We start from the raw sequence: 20,229 nt of genomic DNA, 5'->3' as shown, positions 1-20,229 counted from the left end.
TAATACAAACAAAATAAAAAAATAAAAAAACTGACAACACCAGCGAGTAGACACAGAACAAAGCATGTCATAGTCAGGTTCGTCACTTGTTGTATTCCCTTGAAACATTTCTATTGCTATCTGTGAATTGCATTTCTCTCTCTCTGTTTTTTATTTTATTTTTATTGGTTGCCTTGAATTTACAGCGCGTTCCAGTGCGTTTTCTTCAGTTGCAGCACATCGAGTTATCTTAACAGTATGTTAACTAAAAAACAAGATCAAAATACTTGAATAAGAAAATGAAAATAAGAAGTAAGTATGAAAATAAGTTTTTGTAGTGACGTCATGAAATGCCATCTTTATCTAGAGCCAGGGAGATTCCTTCAGTTCAGAGGGAGGTCAAATCAACGGCCTTCACACACACAAGACTTCTGTTTGTTTAGGGATTAATGGACCAGAGGTCTCATACATTTTAAGCCTGATTATGGAAATGCAAAATGCAAAAGTTCCCACCAACCGTTTGTCAAGAGCTGAAAGGATCTCTTTTGATAACTTATTATTTAACCCCAACAGCCATGGGCAATATGGGTTATATTGTCTGGGTTGTGTTCCCTTAATCTTGAACACAGCAAGAAATAAAAAAATCAATGTATCAATCACTAAATATAATGCTTTTTTTATTATTTTTTATTTTGTTAAGTGATAAAACATCTGCCAGAGCCACAGAGTATTTTTTTATTTTTACCTGAAAAACAAGACAAAGGTACTTAAGTGACCCCCCCCCCCCCCTCCTTCTTTCTTTCTTTACTAGCGGCAACTCAAGACATTTTCAATGCTTGTCTTGGATAGGATGAGATGAAAGCCAGGGAATGAGTTCAATTGCTGCTGCTGCTCCGATTTTTGATTGTTAATATTTTCCTTGTTCAACTATTTTTTCTTCTTTCTTTCTTTTCTAAAAAGCCATGTGCTGTAAGTTGCTGAAAAGAACTGATAAAGAGGCTATTGAAAAATACTGATATCTAGCTGATAAAAAGACGCCAGTACTACAATACACATATCTCACAGAGGACAGATATAGGACACTAGAACAGATTCATATACCTGGCTTATGTCCTGATGGTCCGGATTGTTCTGTACCCAGGCTTAAGGATTAAAACATGGATTCAGGGTTGGTTTTGTTGCATGACTCTCTTAGACTGAAAGTTGTAAGCTGTTTCTGGGTCCTCAGACATACTTTGTCCTTCACCACCCTCTCAGGGTCTAAGTCCTGGTCCACGCCGTTTCTGTTAAACCTCATTTAGAGCTATCAAAACATTCTAGTTCCTGTTTTCTCTCTCTGTTTCTGCTCTCATCCTGCTGGAATGATGTTTCTTTTCCTCATTACATATCAACCAGATTCAGGCTGGTGAGTCTTTCCTGAGCAAAGTTTAAACTTTTTTTTTTCTTTTTGCTCCATCCTTCCTTTTTTTCAGGGTGACGGGTGTCTAAATACATGCATAATGAATGCATCTCTCATTAGAATCATTGTCAGAGGAAAAACATTGCTTGGCTCACGGCAGGGTTTTCTGGGATTCTAAAATTACGTTTTCTCCTCGTTCCTCGTCCCCTCCCTCCTTTATTTATCAAAGGCTTTCCACAATCAGCCCTCATCGCGACTGGGACGGCTGTGGGAAACAGATGTTTACTGATTAAGCAGGCGTACCGTGCCAAAGCGGCTGTATTACAGCCCATTCAAAGTACAGAAAGCACAGGAAAAAAAGTTTAAAGAAAAAAAAGGAAGGAGAGTAGAAAAAAAGAAAGGCTGACGAAACGCAGGCGCTCATGGGCAGCCCCCTCTTCAACCATAATATGGTTTGATTGTTGAAATTGTTCTTCTAAGGAGAATTTTCTCTTTCTCTCTCTCTCTCTCTTATTTTGGATACGCTTTTAATGTGTTGGTTATCCCTGCCAAGCTGCTTTTACTCACAATCATAGTTTACACAAACACTCACTTCAAGCTCAGGCTGAAAGAGACGAGGAGAGGAATGATCGGTGAAAAGGAGAAGAGAAACTCAAAATAATCTGAATGCTACTGGCAAGGCAACAAACCTGTTTATACCACCCCATTAGAACATTTAGTTTCAACTGCAGCCAGAATGTAATAAAAATATGTGACCAGCATTGGAGCCAATTGTCCGATCTCACCCTCAGCTGCCACTTTATGTGGAAATAAACGGCCAACTCAAGTACCTTTCCAGCAATCCGTTTTGGGGAATTAGTGGAATTAGCCACATAAATCACTTTAGACATTAATTACAATGCACTCTGCAATCATTTATTTCTCTCATAGCTCTATTTTACAATTTACAAACTAGATAAAAAAGACCATAAATAAATGACATGTTTCATGTACCTAATTTCATCAAATAAAAAATGGAAGAGAAGGAAAACGATGACACAATTATGCACAACATTAAACTTAAAATGTCTAGATCTGCTGGGAAAAATGCGATTTGTTAGTGTCCCTTCCAGAATAAACTACATTAGGAGACTTGGCACAGTACATTCTATTGAATTTCTCTCCTCTCACATTCATTGCATATTCCAAACAGGTCCTGAACAGGTAAGGAGGGAATATTGAAAGATAAAACGGGAAGAAAGTCTCTTAGATTGGATGGATGGTTGTGGTTGATATGAAACAGAGCACACTTGAAATGTTCAACTTTTTTTTTTTTTTTTACCTTTTTATAAACATTCCTGTAATAAGTTTATTTTAGGTACAAATAACGTGCTTCTTCTTGCAGTCCACATTCAGACTATTCAAATTAGCATTGAAATCTTTTAGGTTGGAGTCAAACGACCCAAATAAATGTGGTGTTTTTTTAGTTACAACCTCCAGCATTGGTAAGAAGTGAACAACAGCAGTGGCTTAGTGAATATAGCAAACAACTCCAGTATGTCGGCCTCCAGAGAGTAGCCACAAAGTTCTGCAGTCTTAGCACACATCATGTGCTTTTGTCCTTTGTGTATGCGCCTCAAAACAAACCGTCATCCTTCAAAGAAAACAGCAACACGCTGCACTGAGAATGGAGAGTTTTTCCTGTCAAGAGTGAGACCAAATGAAAATGTTCATTATATCTCTCATTGAATCTCTTAGGAGACAACCGAAGGGCCTTCAACCGCTCCTCAGGTTGTTTGTCATGTTTTCAGTCTGCTGATGTGGAAGCGTTCAGCATTTGCTGGGAATCATGGGAATTGAAGTCCTTTGTCCCAGTGTCAAGTAAAAGTAGTTATTGAAACTGCAATGGATGCTAGTCTGAGCAGCAAATATTGCTGCGGAGCAGATGTGTGAAGGTGACTCTGTGGAGGGAGAGAGAGAGAGAAAAAAAGAAAATGATTATGATTCTGGGATTCAAAGCGCGTTCTGTAAACAGACCAGGACAAACAAACGCAGCATTAATTGAAGTAATCCACAGAGTATGGAAACTGAAATTGCTCTGTTTGCTCTGTTGCTGGGGAGCATGGGAAAAACACATTTCCCATTTTAGGCTAAGTTTTCATTTTGAGCTCATCCCATCAAACGGCACCAGTATATATCCCTTGTATTCATCTGTACTGGTTCTAATCCCAACTAATGAGCAGATAAATAACTACAGGGGATGGAAAGGAAGTAGAGCAGATCATATAAACATTGGGTTGGACTTGTTACATTGTGCTTACCTTAGCTCAGCCCTGTTGGAACTTCCAGCAAGGGAGACATGTGTTGATTTCACGGCTCACCGAAGGTCTCCGGAGACAGAGAGGCGAGGAGAGAGAGGGCATTGATGGAGCGGGGGGAAACCGTGGAGAGCGAGGTGCAGAGAGAAAGATGTAAACTGAGGGCCGATTTTTCTTTTCCAACACAGGCCAAGTGAAGTGGTGTGGAGAATTGTGGAGTGGAGACAGATATTCCATTCTGAGGATGGGGAGACCTGGAGACCTTCCAGAGCTGGTCTTCCATTGTGGACGTTGGGAAGATGAATGCCTCTCCGTAATCTCCGGAACAAAAGCGTTAAAGAGTGCATAAAATCTTTATCTCCGACGAAAAAATTCCACCTGGTGCCGCTCACTCAAGTAACCGTGAAATGGCAGGAGCGGACAGAAAAAAATAATCCAGTACTATTTATACATTTACTTACAGGCACATACATACAAAAATCAAATAAACGAACAAAGAAACTCCTTCGTTGTTTCATTGAAATGAAAAGCTTCCTACAATCATATCCAGAGCATCAGTACAGCGCAGGACGATTCTCTTGACTGGACGGCGGGGATGGCGTTATTGAAAGAAAAGTGCTGTATCGTTCCTCTGAAATCTGTGTTTTTTTTTTTTTTTTTTTTATTTAAAGTGCATGGATGAGGTAAATGGATTTTCTTAGAACCAAAATAAAAAAGTAAGTCCAAAGTATGTTTCGAGTTTGTGTGTTCTGATCCCATGGGTTCAGACAGGAACCATCCTGTCTTGCATTTGTTGCATCTGGGACAGCATTCCCTGCGCGCTGTTGAGGATCTTATCCTGATGTGCGGCAGAGGAGATCCCTATCCTCGCCATGTCTCTGTTCCAACAAGACACAAAGACAGAAGTGATGAGAACATGTTTGATTTTTTTTTGTTTTATCCCTCTCTCCTCATTTGCTTTTAACATGAAATCTAAGAACTTGATCCTGGCTGAACATTTGAATGCCAAAGTAGAAGTTCTCAATGCTTCGTTGGCATCTACACAGGGGTTTTGCACGGAAATGTGACTACTGAACCCATACGTCAGGATGTGTGTCCCAGAGCGCTGATTTAAGAACTGGGTTTCTTTCTCTTGTGTTAGTCAAAAGCCCTCTCAAAGCCAACATACACACATTACACGTCTCCTAACACCTTAAGAATGCCCAGTTTTTGTTCACGTGACTCACTCTTGTGTCATGTGGACCACAGCCTCTGGAGTGGTGTAGCCAGCAGCTGTGAAGTTGTCTCTGTAACGTTCCATGTTGATGGCTTGCAGCCAGTCAGCAACTGATCCCAGGGTAGATGTGAATTCTGGGCTGCTGGGCTCCAGGAGGGTGGTGTTGGGTCTACAAACAGAGAAAAGACTTGGTTAGGAGCCCCAAGAGCTTGGGCTAGCTCTGTGTTGCCCACTTTGAACAACGTGTAAAAGAACTATAAAAGATTTTATAGCCGTGAGCATCACTTCATTGGAACACGTTTATATAACACTGCAAGTCATGCATGTAACATGCACTTATGTGCCACAGCTAAAAAGTATTTACACCAATTTATCACTGGTAAAAAAAGAGACTGGAACCAAGAGCATGACTTGTATGAGAAGAAACATGCCCATTCAGACTGAGCTAAGATTTTCAGACAGATATATATATATATAAACATATATAGAAATTGCATTAAAATTACATTAAAATATAAAATGTTTATCATATCAATGTGTAAAATAATGAATGGAAAGGTATCAGACAAGGAAAAAATTGCACCAGAACTGTGATTGGTGCCCTTCAAAAAATAGGTGCTAGTTGCACCTTGGCTTATGTGGCAAATTTTATTACCTGGCTATCTCTCCTCCTGTCCTTTTCAGGCTGTTGGGGTTGCGGATGAGTTTGTCCAGCATGTTGACAATTTGGCTGAATTTTGGCCTTTCGGCACGCTCTTTCTGCCAGCAATCCAGCATCAGCTGGTGCAAAGAAACTGGGCAGTCCATGGGAGGAGGCAGTCTATAGCCTTCCTCAATTGCCTTTATAACCTGAAGCAAAGAAACATCCAAATGGTGTTAAACAACATCCGAAAATGGATACACTAAAGCTCACTTCATCCAGCACTTACATCCTGGTTACTCATGTCCCAGTATGGCCGTTCTCCATATGACATCACTTCCCACATGACAATGCCATAACTCCATACATCAGAGGCGGAGGTAAACTTCCTGTATGTAATGGCTTCTGGAGCGGTCCAGCGAATAGGTATCTTGCCTCCCTGTGATTGATAGGTTCCCGTTATTTCCTTTCAAAAGAGATAGCAAACACATGCATGGAGGTTAATCACACACACGCATGCACACACACACACACACACAAACATGCGCTCGGCACTGAATTTTGGGGTTAGTTTGCTAATTTCTATTACACAAGAAAAAAGATACTAGCACTTCGTGTAAGCACATGCGGGTTAAATGCTGAAGATAATGGGTTAAAGCTTGTGTTAGGGCTGCAAACGCAAGGCTGCAAACAAATAATATGCATCAAACTTACCCTAGTAGTGTAAGCAGCATCTGGATCTTCCTCCAAAACTCGAGACATGCCAAAGTCAGACACTTTACACACAAGGTTACTGTTAACCAGGATGTTGCGTGCAGCCAGGTCACGGTGGACGTAGCTCATGTCAGATAGATACTTCATTCCTGAAGCGATTCCACGCAGGATGCCCACCAGCTGAATTACAGTAAACCGCCCATCGTTCTTCTATAAAGGAACAACATGTACAGTTAAATGATGTTTAAGCCAATACAGTACGCAAGAGCACTAAATGAATGGGTGGAAAAGATGTGCTTGAAATACAACATAAACAAAACCCACCCTGAGAAAGGCATCGAGGGATCCGTTCTCCATGTACTCAGTGATGATCATAACTGGCTTACCTGTGCAGAGAGAGAAAGAAAAAAGAACATGTAAGTGAAAAGTGACTGTAGAGACATTGATAATGTTACAAAATATTATATATTTCATATAAATGCTGTTCTTTAGAATTTTCTATATATCTAAAAATGAAAAAAATAATGCATCACTGTTTGCACAAAAATAATAAGCAGCACAACTGTTGCTCAAATATTGAGGACCAAATCAACATATTTCATTTATTTCTGAAGGATCATGTGACACTAAAGACTGGAGTAATGGCTGCTGAAAATTCAGCTTTGCTATCAAAAGAATAAATTACATTCAAATATATATTAAAATAGGAAAAACTATATTTTCGATCAAATAAATGCAGCCTTGGTGAGAATAAGATATATCTTTCAAAACACACACACACACCCACACACACACACACACACACACACACACACACATATATATAATTTCAAATGCTAAACTATATATATTTTGGACCTTTAACTTAAACTTAATTTCCGCTTGAATTTCCAAATTGGAAATCCAACTTCCATTGAACAGAATGAAGCAAGCAGATCCTTTGTAGCTGTATAATAGCCCCTGACTGGGTGCAGTTTGTCCTATTTAGAACCAGAGTTTGTAGATCTAGGTCCTGAACCAGTTATCCGCTTCAATCATCTGTCTCCAAGAGCAAAAACAGTCAAACAAAAACTTTAAGTGCATTGAAAAATGCATAGATTTAATGTTTTTTTTTTTTACCGTGTGCACTCAAGGCACTCTGCACACATCAGCACATTTGAATGACACTTCCCAATCACGCTCTAAATTGTCCGTCTGCTAGCCCCTCCTCTTTTCTCACCCCCCCCCCCCCCCCGTTCTTCGCTCCTATTTGCGAGTGGGATTTCTGTGTGGGTTTGTTTACTGAATGCAGCCGTTGCTGGAGGCTATCAGGGCTGGATTCCCACATTACCTGCCAGTCAGTACAGAGACAAGGCAATGCTATGGCAACGCAGGCCCCTCTCACTGAGCCGAAAGGAAGGAGCGCATGGTCTTCACAAAAGAGGACAATGGTACACACACACACACACGCACACACACCTACACACAGCCACTTACAAACGCATACACACATAAGAGCTTCACCTCAGAGGAATCATTTCAGTGTTCTAGCGGTGCCTTCATTATGCAAATACAATCTTGCATTTAATGCCAGCGCATAAAAGACTGTGCCCACCAAGCCCGTCTGTGAATGCGTTCTGCGGAGACGGCTGGCATCCTGCTTCTCTCCCGCTCTCTGAGGCTTAGGGGCATTTTGTCTTTATTTATTTAGGACAATTTCTAGATCATTAGTAATTTATTTAACAGGTTTAATTGGCCCGGTTGGAGGCGTAGGCTACAAGAGGGCTGCCATTGTCTGTTTGCAATAACAGTTATCCTGAAGACACTACTTCTGCCATGCTGAGGATTATGGGAGAAGGGCTACTTATAACAAACAGCACCCCAACGCTTCAAACCAGTCCTTTTAAAGGAAAAGTTCTGATCACAATTGTTTCATACATTTTCAAACTAAAAAAATAAAATTAAATAAAATAAAATAGTTTAATTCAGTTTGGTCCAGTTAATGTGCATGTATAGCACAAACAAACTCAAAATGGCAGATGGCTCATGTAATGCGTACTTCAATTCCTAGGATCGCCATTTTTTTTTTTTTTTTAATGTATTTTTACACGAGTGGTCTCTCTCTTGCTCCTTTTGTCTCTGTGTTTGGTCTTGGTTTCATTCTTTTTCACTTTCTCTCGCTGTAACCCATCTGCTGGCATCGTCTTCACTAATACATCAGAGATGATGGGGATTTGCCAGGGCTGTCTGGAGAAACGATGTGACTCGGTGGGATTGTGGGATTGTTACATGTCTGCAGAAGGCCATGCCTATGAATGCAGCTCTCTTCCATGCAGTCTACCAAAACAAACTCCAAAAAAAACACACACATCTTCATCTTTGTGTTTCTCCAGAGCTCCCGAGCTGCCAGACAGCACAAAAGCCATCAGCGTCAGAAGACACTAAGGGTGTTCTTCAGTCCAGCTGTCAAATGCAAAGCCATCTAATGCAAATCCCAGCTCCATGATTACACACACACACGCACCAGGTCCTCCTCATATTTGTTATGCACAGTGAGGTCTGGCCACAACTACACCCTGGAGCTTTCTTAAACACACATATGAGAGAGTCAACTTTCAATCAATAACAAGTTATTAAAAGGTTTGTTGTCAGGTCTGCCAGCCGGCCAAGATTCCGTTCTAGTAAAGGGAAGGGTGCATTACAAAAGACGGTTGATTTTCATCAAATTAAGAAATGGAGAGTATGTCATTTCTTCAGTGTGGTTATAAAATGCATTTAAGATGCAAACAGGAGGCAGACATCAACAGTAAAAAAAATTGATGGCTAAAAGTCAAAGCAAAAGTCAAAAACCTAAAGAAATGAAAACCATCAGCTCTACACCAGGGGAGTGGCCAAATGGGTGGCTTCAATGGGTGGCCAAATAAGCTGGCAACACAGCAAGCAATACTCTTCTTAATAAGTATTTTTTTATTGTTTTTCAAGTAAAATATGTAAACATATTAGGTGTTTGGCATACAACAGAATGGTTGTTAAAAGTTATGTAAGAAGCAAAACCACATACATCTTCATTACTCATTATTTTAAGGTAATAAAAGAATTACTATGAATAATAAAGTCTTATTTCTTGTTTTAAAGCATACATCCTTTCAATTTAATAAGGTTCATGCGTTAAAGAAGAAATAATGAACAATTAAAAAAAGAGAATTCAATTTAATTAAATAAAATGTGAAAAAATCATCATGCATCACTTTGTAAAAAGACTTATCATGAAAGATTTCTGTAGACAGTGGATCAACGCAGCTTGGATTGTGTGCTCAACTAGGTCACGATTTTCAAATGACATGCAAAACCAGAACAAATCTGTTTGAAAGGATGTGGTCACAGAAAACGAGTAGCTTGTTCATATGAAAAACACTCAAAAGACTCACATTTAGTGACAACTCCCTCAAGTCGGATGATATTGGGGTGGTCGAACTGGCCCATGATGCTGGCCTCGCTCAAAAAGTCCCGCCTTTGCTTGTCTGTGTATCCTGCTTTGAGGGTTTTTATGGCTACGCAGATCTCGCGCTTTCCAGGCATTTTGAGACGACCGCTGCACACCTCCCCGAATTCTCCTTTAAATGGAAAAAGAATCAGAAATGTCTGTGGTAAATAATGACCCATGAGATATCCCTGGATCGGTGGGCTAACATTTCACTTTAACAGTTGTGGTCTAGCTACACTCAGTCTGAGACAGACGGAAAGGAAAACAGCAGGTCGTTTGCTCACCAATGCCGATGACCTTTTCAATCTTGATGCAGGAGGCGTCGATTTCTTTAGCGAATTCACGGACTGCTTGGTTGGGGTCCTCATAGGTGAAGGGGTCCACATAGATCCGAACCCCTGTGGAGAGACGGAGAGAGGTGCCTACATGTTAGGAGGTTGAAAGAAGAGGAGGCGAGGTTAGTTGGCAGACAGAAAAAAAAATGAATATCCAACATCTGTTTTCCATTCTCCTCCCTTTCTTGTTGGCTTGTCTGTCTTTTACCACATTTAGAGCATACAAAGTTCTCTTCTTATTTACTACTTTAACTTAGAGGATACATGCATATTAGAGAATGTGTCATTGGGTATATGTGTTTACATGGCTGCAGCATTACCTGGATGTAAATGTCTCTCCTCATCAGAATCCTGTTTGGCTTTGCTGTATTTGCTTCTCCTGTTATAAGATAGATGAGAGGGATTTTAAATCACATAAAAAAGAGAAATTACAAATAAGTGAAAAAAAGTGTGATTGTTGCAATTTAAAAGTCAGATGGGTAAAGCATTAATTTTTACATAAATTATGACGTTTAACTATTAAAACTCATCTTTACACAGGCTTTTCACCTTCAAGGCTAGTGATGAGAATATATATATTACAAAACATAAAAAAGACTAACTGGCACGTGTGAGACATGGTGGGCTGGTACATGAAGGAACATGCTGTTCCAAGTCATTGAACCAGGTCAAAGTTTTGAATAACCTTTTAACCTTTTCTTTAAAAGTGGGGCTGTAAAAATCTGTAACGCTAATCAGGCTGCACACAGAGAGAGTACACCATATCAAAGTAGAAAGAAGGTTTGTTCACGAACCAAGTCCACTGGCCTTTCATCTGAAATCATTCAGAGATTTACAGATAGAGAACAAACAGGAAGGAGGTAAAGAGATTGACAGATGAGTAAACACACACTCATCAAGTAGCCAAAATGGCAACAAAATCCCATTTGAAACCACTCCAGCTCTTCCCCTAAAAACATCTCGCCTCATCTGTCCACAATGACATAAAGGAGCTAGTATTCACAAACTTCAAAGTTACCATTTCACCCAATCACCTGCTGACCCCTTAGGGCCAACCACTGAACCCTCGGCATGGGTGCAGGGAACAGAAGAGAAGCAATGGAACGGATAACAACCCCACCCACAATGCTGCCCTAGCCCAAGACTCCCTGCTGGGGATAGGGTCACCTGCCTGTATATAGAGAGTGGGGGCTCAGCCGGGAATGCACAACTGCTGTTACTGTTTTTCTAGTGCATTCTGGTGTTGACAAAGGTCCCCAAAGGTTTCAGGACTAATGAAGGAAGAACAGGCTAGAGGAAGGGAGAGGGGCATATCCACAGGTAGAACAGGAGGAAAGGGCCAGGTTTTAACGCCTGAGCACTTTGCAGAAGCTGAAAATAGCTCTGCCTGCAGGGGGCCATGACTTCGTAGGAGGAGGCCCTGCCATTAGCCTGAACGGTCGGTACACGTTTATTTTAGGAACAAGAAGATTATCAGGTGTGCTATCCAAGTACCGAAGCGAGGAACCCAAGGTTTTGTGCAAGGCTGTAACCCCCCTCCACGCTTCCATGATCGAGCATTTGCTGTCCCCTCAAGGTAGAGAAGAACAGGCAAAAGGTGAGAGCTACTTGGGATCTGTAGTCTTGTCTCCCGTTGAAGGGCTCCACTGAGGAAGTGCTTAATGGCTGCTTGGCCAAAACAAAAGCCCCATTCATTAGCTTGGATTGTTATTTTCACTCTGAATGAGCGTGATGCTTCTCTTCGGGGACTTTGAAAATGCAGAGATGATTATCTCAGCTGATAATGATACAATGTCACTGTCACCCTGGTCTTGGGAAACTACGATCGGACACAAAAGGAGGAGGCCTTATGAAAGGGAAATGTAGCTGATTATAACTGTAGTGGAGTAGGAGCATAGCTGGCTGAGAGTTTTGCAAGAAAAAGTTGTTTGATTAAGGCAAAGCAACCATGTCATTTTGTCTGTGGGAGTATGACAGCCACTCTGATTGAGTACAGTACACAGACGTACACGTATGCGCACATATGCTGTCCTGCCGTGTGTCTCGGCTCTCTTGGGAATGGTATGTGTTCCCTATGGATTTCAACACACACGGCACAGAGACCCGTAGAAGCACAGCGGAGACTAATCAGGCAGAGCTGCCAGTGGCCTGTCACAATACTACTAGCTACACCACAGGGAAAAAGAGAGTGAGAGAGCGGGAAAGAGAAGGAGGAAGGGCCGTGAGAACTAGACTGATGGACAGGTAGAGAAAGGGGAAGACAGCAGGAGAACAACAGATAGAAAGACTGATATAGGATGACAGACAGGGTGAGGGAGAGGTGACAGAGATGCCCACAGGGACAAGGGGAAAGACGGAAGAATGCTTCCAGATTCAGACAGTATCTGTGAGACGACTGACACCCAGTTGGGTCTGTTGGCTTACCTGCGGCTGATGATGAAGACTCCGATGAAGATGAGCAACAGAATCACACTGCCAATCACAGACACCAACAGAACGGTGGAATTAGCGCCATCTCCGATGATCGGAGAGGGAACTGAAAGTAAAAACAACATTAAAGTTAACATTAAAGTTAACTGAAAGTAAAAACAACATTAAAGTTAATCTAGTATGCATAATTTTCATTTAAATTGTCAGATTAAGTTTGTCAGCCATTTTGAATTTGCATAAAAGAGCTTTGTTTCATCAGTGAGGGACAAATCCTGTTTTGTTTTGTTTTGTTTTAAGATGCTGAAATGACCTAGTATCAAAGCTCCAAAACATTCCACTCATTACAGAGTTTACTTTAAAGTGCTTTTAAAAATACCAGCGACTTTGTAGTGAGCAAACAAAGAAACTATCGTAAAGAAAAGGAAATCATACATAAAGGCTATAATTATGTTACTTTACAGAAATAGTTTCCGGATGAATGGCTGATCCACCCTAAAACTCAACACGAGTCTCTAATTTTGGGAACAAAGACTTGCTATTGTCGGTTCAGTAACACGCACGTGGAAACCTACCTGAATTGGTCATGAACTCGAAGGGGGCGCTGAAGTCTCCATAGCCAGCGGCAGTGCGGGCACGCACATGAAACACATAAGAGGTGAGCGGGCTCAGGCCTTTGATCTCGGCACTTCGGGACGAGGTCTTCATTATGCGATAGCTGCGCTCGTTTTGATCCTGATTGGATGAGAAGAACAGGAAATGTTGAACCAACTTGTGGAATTGGTCATTAGGATTGTTTTATTTGGAATCAAACCCTGATAAAACAAAAAAGGAAGAAAAATTTGTTTAATGTCTGACACAGAAACTACAGCCAGGCTTTTGTAGGGAAAACCACAACCTCGTTGTACAAAAACAAGGTTGCCATCTTTGTTTTCACTCGCTCCCTTGGGTGTTACCTGAATTTGCTTGTTCAAAATTCCCTTGTTTCATCTCTAGATCCAAACCACTTAAACAATGTCAAGTTTGAACCAAAACAAGCAAAGGAGCTAAGTTTAATTGTTTTCTTTTTTTAAGATGTCCCCTAATGTTTGGCTTGTAATTGTTGGATCGCAAAACAAGAACATTTGTGTCTTGGTCTTGTGTGTGTGTCAGTGGGTGTTTGCAATGGAAAACCTCAGAGTGTAAGCGAAAAGAATCTGACCACTGCTGCAATCTGTAATCAGTCAGCCAGAAGAAGACGCAGCGGGAGCAGAGAGAAGAGAATGCTGTTATCCTCTCTGTATCCCAACGGCCTGTATGCTTCACCCTAGGTCTCTACATCCACCCCATGCTGTTCTGACCTGCCGGTTCACCACACTCCTGCTGCGAATGTGAGTGAATCTGGTCTAGCCATGAACTAAAATGCAGCTCTCTCGTTTTGATGTACCTGACATCATACGGCTCATCTTAAGGACTTAAATGAAAGCTTCACCTTGATTGCTACACCTTAATCTGCGGTTTCAAAGAAATATCTCTCCCCCATTTGTAGTTCCTGTCAAGTGATGTCACTAGGCCCAATCCTGAACTATATTTTCGTAAATATATCCCTTATCTCATGCTATCAGGATGGGGAACCTCTCAAAAACATGCAAAATTTAATGTTTCCAACCAGCATGGTACTTCTGGCAAAGCAGGTTGACCAAGCTGGTTAAGAAGCCTCATGGGGCTGCATACCCATATTCAAAATACAACATACTGTATACAAAACATACAAAATATTGGAAACTGCTTTCCCATGTATCTTCTCACCTTCTCGTAGTACTTGACCTCATACTCAAGAATGACCCCATTGGGTCTCTCAGGCTGTTGCCATGCCAAAGACACAGCGTGTCTGGTGATGTCCTTGGCCTGGATGGTGGTTACTGGAGAGGGAGCTGGAGGAGGAGAAAAACACAAAGAGAAAAAGCTTACTATTGCTAGGAGAACCCCGACCACCCATCTGTTTCAAAGAAACATAAACATGTTAGTGCTATAAAGCAACAATGAAGTATTAAAATTGAAGATATTTGTGTTGTCATACTGAGAAAACCTAAAAAAGAACTAAACACAGAAGAGAGTAAGCAGCCTGTGTCAGCTCATATTCTCAAAAATGGAACTACGGTGATGTAGGGAGAGATGGAGAAGGTGAATTGTTGAATAAAGTCGTTATTTTTGTTTTCTTTTTGTACAAAAAGTATTCTTGTCTCTTCATAACATCACGGTTGAACCACTAATGGCAGGTGGACTATTCTGATTTTCATACTTTTCTGGACCTTGACATTCTGCTTTTCATACTTTTTTGGACCTTGACATTTTGTACTTGACAGCCACAATCCTCCCGGTGTTTATACCAAAAATATCTTAAATTGTGTACCGAAGATGAAAACAGCTTTTATGTGTTTGGAACGACATGGGAGTGAGTGATTTATGTGAAATTTTTCATTTTGGGGTGGAATATCCCTTTAATTCCACTTCGCTACTACAGAAGGTCCACTGATATAGTCATCTAGGGAGCACATGCTTATCTGTAATCTTTGGGGTTTTAGCAATGACACTCTACAGTTACCAAAGGGGAAGCCAGACCATGAAACAATCTTGGCTCAATTCCTCAGGGCAGACAAATATTATAATTATAAACAGATCAGTGATTCATATTTATTTATTAGCTTGATTTTTACATTCTCTGACAAAAATCAAGACAACTTGCTGCTATGCAACTTCACTTTTCCTTCCTTTTTATTTGTTAGATTAGTTAGGTTGCTTTTGGGAGTTGAAGTTCTCTGCTGAAGTTTTGTTTGCTTCCTTGTGTTCAATAAATTTTCTTCTGTTTTGCATCGATTATGCTGTTGTGTGTGAGTCAGTAGAAGGGGAAAGCTCCCTCCTTTTCTCCACCACTTTCTGTATTACTCCTTTCCATCCCTAGAATGGGGAGGTATGTAATAAATTGAAGTGGCTGCAAAAGCAACATTAGGTGGTTACTATGGTAGTTGGTAGGACATTCTGGTGGTGGCTAGAAATAGCAAAAATATTAATACTGATATGGCCTTTAGCAAACACCAGTAGGTGGTTCAGTTACAGTGTTTCAGTGTTAACGTGAACAGCCAACAAATGCACATATGCGCAATCTGACCTGACATGCGGTTTAAAGTCATAAAAATCCATTCTGACAGACACAGACAAGGAGTAATTAGAAATTTCTCTGTGGTGATATAAGACAGAGCACTCTCACAGATGGGAAGCTGATTACAGACTTGATGACTGTGTTCTGTATCATATTGTGGTGACAAATTCAACACATCAGCCTGTGACCAGATCACATGACGACATCAGCCTGGTATTTACTGTAGTCATAATAGTAGGAATTTCATGTTCAACAATCATTTGTGAACATAAACCACACACTTACCAGCTTGGTTGGTGGTAACCGTCACAGACACCGCCTGTTCTGGTCCGGGACTCTGCTTGGAGACCCCATTGACTGCCCAGATCTCAAAGGTGTAGTTGGTGTGAGCCTGCAGGTCATTTATGGATACCCGGGTGGTGCGCAGGCCCAGCTGCTGAGGTGAAAAATGGATGCCGTTGCCGCAGGGCTGACAGCGCTGACCGTCAGAGCTGCACCGCTTGCATATGACGTTGTAAGCGAGGTCCTGCCTTCCACCGGAGGATGCTGGTGCAGTCCACTCCAGATTCACAGAGGTCTCGTTCACATTAGAAATAAGATGCTGAGGAGCAGATGGGGGCTCTACGAAAAACAATTTTGGGAAAAGAAACACAGTTTAGAAACACTATGACAAAATATGCACATGATTTATGTTTCATTCCCGCAACAGTGATGTCTGGAAGTTTTGGAACAAACAAAACAGGATTATGACTGTGGCAGAGATTGATCTCAAAATACACCCTTGGCAAGGAATCTTCAATGGCAAACAAATACACACCAACATAAACAAAAACACACACTCTTTTATTGCCACTGCAGGCAGATGATGTTACAGCCTATGTCGGATACAAGCCTGTTTGTGTGCTTGTGTGTATTTGTGTACATTTGCACAGTTTTTCTCTGTGGTGTTTTGTTTTCACAAACCAGGCATTGCTGAATTTTAAGATAATTACAGTACAATTATGACAAACCAGCACCACAGGTGACGCAGTGCTAGCTGTGCAAAAAGGAAATACACTCATCCCACGAGAGAGTGAGAGAAAAAGAAAGAGAGAGAAAATGATTACATCTCCATAATTGAGCAACTTGCTGATAGGGATCTGGTGAGTGCTAATTTGGTCGCCCTCATTGCCATTTCTGGTTTAGAAATGACGTTCTCATCGTAAATATGGTTCTCTAAATCAGCAATTCCAGGTTGACTTTCTCACAAAGCTTGCCCGAAGGAACATTTTATTGCTCAGAGGTTGCTCTTTTATTGCTCAGGTGACTTAATTGAGTTCTCAGTTATGTTATATTCAAGTGTGAACTTGAATATAGATTGAATATAGATGTTTGTCCTAAAATCCCTTAGGAGAAATAAACATAGAAAGAATGATATGAATGATAGAATTGTTAACAAATTGTAGTGTTAGATTATAGTATTGTTATATTATAGTTATATTATTAGAAAATTAATCTGGATTTTTTTTTAGAGCAGATCATTTGTGAAACCTGGATGTGAAATGTATAAAATCAGATTGAAATCTCAAATCTTGACAGCCTAAGAAAATGTTGAGATCTCTATTCAAACTCCAGATTATGTGAGGTTGTTAGAGTTTTTTTTTATCATGATGAAATCTGAGAAGGATCTTTTCAATGTGGAAGCAAGTTATTTCCTGTGACTGTACAAGACTTCCGATTTATTAACTGCAATAGGTAAATAACTAAATGAATAACAAAGATCAGTAAACAGTAAAACGAATTATGCCCCAAACTAGTGTGTTTTTGATTATGATAATTAAAATTATAGCATACTAGTTTGCAATAAAAAGAAGCATGACTGACTGTTTTTGCACTGGAAAAGTGAAGTGAAGTGACATTCAGCCAAGTATGGTGACCCATACTCAGAATTTGTGCTCTGCATTTAACCCATCCGAAATGCACACACACAGAGCAGTGAACACACAAACACACACTGTGAGCACACACCCAGAGCAGTGGGCAGCCATTTATGCTGCGGCACCCGGGGAGCAGTTGGGGGTTCGATGCCTTGCTCAAGGGCACCTAAGTCGTGGTATTGAAGGTGGAGAGAGAACTGTACATGCACTCCCCCCACCCACAATTCCTGCCGGCCCGGGACTCGAACCCACAACCTTTCGATTGGGAGTCCGACTCTCTAACCATTAGGCCACGACTTCCCCACAAACCTTACATTTTACAAATGTTCTTGTGTCTCCACATGGGTCTGATTTGAATCAAAGTCTTGTTCAATTCACACAGCTGATAAAGCCATAGTTTGTTGCCATATTTAGCTGCCACTTTGTTAAAAATTACTAATTTCACTTTTTAAAAGATCTCATTTGAGATTTTTCATTCCTATGTATAGCCTCAAGTACCACACGTTTAACATCAAACTCGAAGAAGTGAGTGAAGAGGACAAATCTTCAAACAGGATGTGTCCCATTATCTCTCCTTGAGGTCTCTCATATGGCAAAGCTATCTTCAAATATCTCCATATCCTCCAAATCATTTAAACACTTCAAACACATATCTGACCTAGGTCAGGATCAGATTGAATTCCCCCTGGCTGTGCTTTAAGTGTAAATGGTCTTTAAACTCTGTTTAACCTATATTAAGTATGTGGCTGCTGTACCCACCCTGCAGAGTGGGGTGAACCGAGCTCGCTCCCACGGTGGCTCAGTGCCACACGCTCTGTGATTGACAGGAGCTGATTAAGTCGACTGGCTTCACTGCATTTTAATATGATAAGGTGAGAGAGAGGCTCAGCATGGCAAGTGTAATGGGGTCGTTTCTCTCGTGCCTCTTCACTGTCTGTCTCCCCACTTTCTCGCATTTCACCTTTTTTCCCTCCCTTGCTACCTAGCTCCTTTTTATCTTATTTTTTTTTACATGTGCCTTTAGCGAATTGGCTGTTGTGTATGTGACGGGTGCTTCTGGGTGAACGACAGACGGCGATATGAAAGAGAGCTCCAATTAAAGAGGAGATAGAAGCGAGAAAGACAATTCGATACGTAAAATGCACATCTGGACGTCCGACAGGTGCATAAGAGCCCTTTCCCCCCACCTGCCTTCCCTTACCTATTATATCTGACACTGTGAACACATCTGGTCTGAATGCCTCTCTGCCCTTTTCCTAGAGATCATTAATCCATTGATAATGTAATTCTTTTTTTATCACACTGGCTTGAGGGTGTATATGTGTGTCTGCAAAAACCTGAGTGATTTGTATGTGAGAAAGAGCATTTCATGAATGACGTGTGTGTTCGTTTTTTACGATTAACCCTGTCATCTTTGCTCAGAGCTGTGACACGTCGACTGTTGTCGCTTCAATGCAGATCTCTATTTAACAAGCAGAACACTGTTATCAAGTCTATGACTCACCTCAGGGTCTGACATATATCTATCTTTACTCATCATGACAGGGCTCCTCCCAACTCACTGCTACTCACACATATTTTAAGTCAGTCACCAAAGTTTTTGATTAGGCAACCCATGAATAAAAGACACAAAATAACATCCGCTGCAATTAAATGTCCAATAATTTGTCACTGTCAAGCATGTTTTTTGTCTTAAACTTTGGTAAGTAGCCTTTTGGAAAACAGCTCCAATGGTGTGTGAAGTGAACAGCTGTAGTCTAATACGAATCCAGGCGGTGCTGGTTATCCTGAGTGATATGTGCTTCCTCTGTTCAAAATCCCTGACCTGGTCTAATGATTACTTATGTCCAGGGTGGTTTGTTTACATCTGTGCTTTTAGTCTCACGTAGCTGACTTTTGACTATAAGCATAATATGCTCCATAGTACAGCTTATTCTGGCCAAGAACGGCACACTTAGGAAGAGACCATCCAAAATGTGTTTGAGGTCAGTATACATTTTTTTTTGTCAGTGTCAGCGACATTTATTAGGTAACCAAAAGTTTTAATTTTAAATGAATGCTGTTCTATCATGTTTTATGCAAATACATTATGCAGCACAATTGTTTTTAATGTTGATAATAAGAAATATTTTATGAGCAACAAATCAGCATATTACACTTTGAAGGTCATGTGATACTGAAGACTGGAGTAATTACATGTTGAAAAAAAAAGAAAAAAAAAATGCAGCCTTGATAGGCATAAGAGACTTCTTTCAAAAATATAAAAAAATATCGTAACAACCCCAAACTTCTGAATGGTAGTCTAATTTTGAGTCGTACAAATGCTTCAGAAACCAGAGGTGCACCAAGTTTATATTCATCAATGGAGTCGGTATTAATCCAGATAAAGTGAGTGAAGGTTAAATACACTTACGTGTGCATGGCATAGAAGCAGGATCTGTCTCAGACCTGAAGAAGCCTTTGTCACAGGCACAGGATGTGGATCCCTCCATAATGGAGTAACTGTGCAGGGGACACTTAGAGCAGCTGTCGTCTGTAGCCAGTGCTCTGTAGTAACCGATCTTACAGGCTGCGAAGAGAAAGAAAGTGAGAGAAAATTGAGACGTTAATGATCATGAAGTATTTAACATATACTGCTACAGTAGCTCATCATTTTGAGATCTTGAAACTCTTAAGTCTTTCACCTCCAGCTATCATAACGGCA

The 20,229-nt window shown here is 40.8% G+C and overlaps 1 protein-coding gene across 4 annotated transcripts in view; it reads right to left on the bottom strand.

Annotated features, from left to right (window-relative positions):
• Positions 1-2,271: 2,271 nt before the first annotated feature.
• The window catches only part of LOC132096230 (ephrin type-A receptor 4-like), a 38,558-nt gene continuing 20,600 nt past the window's right edge, over positions 2,272-20,229 (bottom strand). The window contains exons 4-18 of one of the 4 annotated variants that reach the window (XM_059501470.1): positions 19,939-20,094; positions 15,895-16,230; positions 14,259-14,383; positions 13,046-13,205; positions 12,468-12,579; positions 10,364-10,422; positions 9,993-10,130; positions 9,653-9,838; positions 6,570-6,631; positions 6,246-6,455; positions 5,821-5,997; positions 5,547-5,740; positions 4,902-5,060; positions 3,679-4,553; positions 2,272-3,318 (exon numbers count right to left, since the gene is read on the bottom strand). In XM_059501470.1, the coding sequence (XP_059357453.1) occupies positions 4,439-4,553; positions 4,902-5,060; positions 5,547-5,740; positions 5,821-5,997; positions 6,246-6,455; positions 6,570-6,631; positions 9,653-9,838; positions 9,993-10,130; positions 10,364-10,422; positions 12,468-12,579; positions 13,046-13,205; positions 14,259-14,383; positions 15,895-16,230; positions 19,939-20,094 (2,189 nt within the window). In that variant the 3' untranslated portion in view covers positions 2,272-3,318; positions 3,679-4,438. The remainder of the gene's footprint in view (positions 3,319-3,678; positions 4,554-4,901; positions 5,061-5,546; positions 5,741-5,820; positions 5,998-6,245; positions 6,456-6,569; positions 6,632-9,652; positions 9,839-9,992; positions 10,131-10,363; positions 10,423-12,467; positions 12,580-13,045; positions 13,206-14,258; positions 14,384-15,894; positions 16,231-19,938; positions 20,095-20,229) is intronic. The other 3 variants (XM_059501471.1, XM_059501472.1, XM_059501473.1) reach the window with 3 other exon arrangements.

This window comes from Carassius carassius, chromosome 20 (assembly GCF_963082965.1).
Source record: "Carassius carassius chromosome 20, fCarCar2.1, whole genome shotgun sequence".
Taxonomy (NCBI): Eukaryota; Metazoa; Chordata; class Actinopteri; order Cypriniformes; family Cyprinidae; genus Carassius; species Carassius carassius.
Note: the sequence above shows the minus strand (reverse complement) of the source record. Positions and strands in the feature narration are given on the sequence as shown.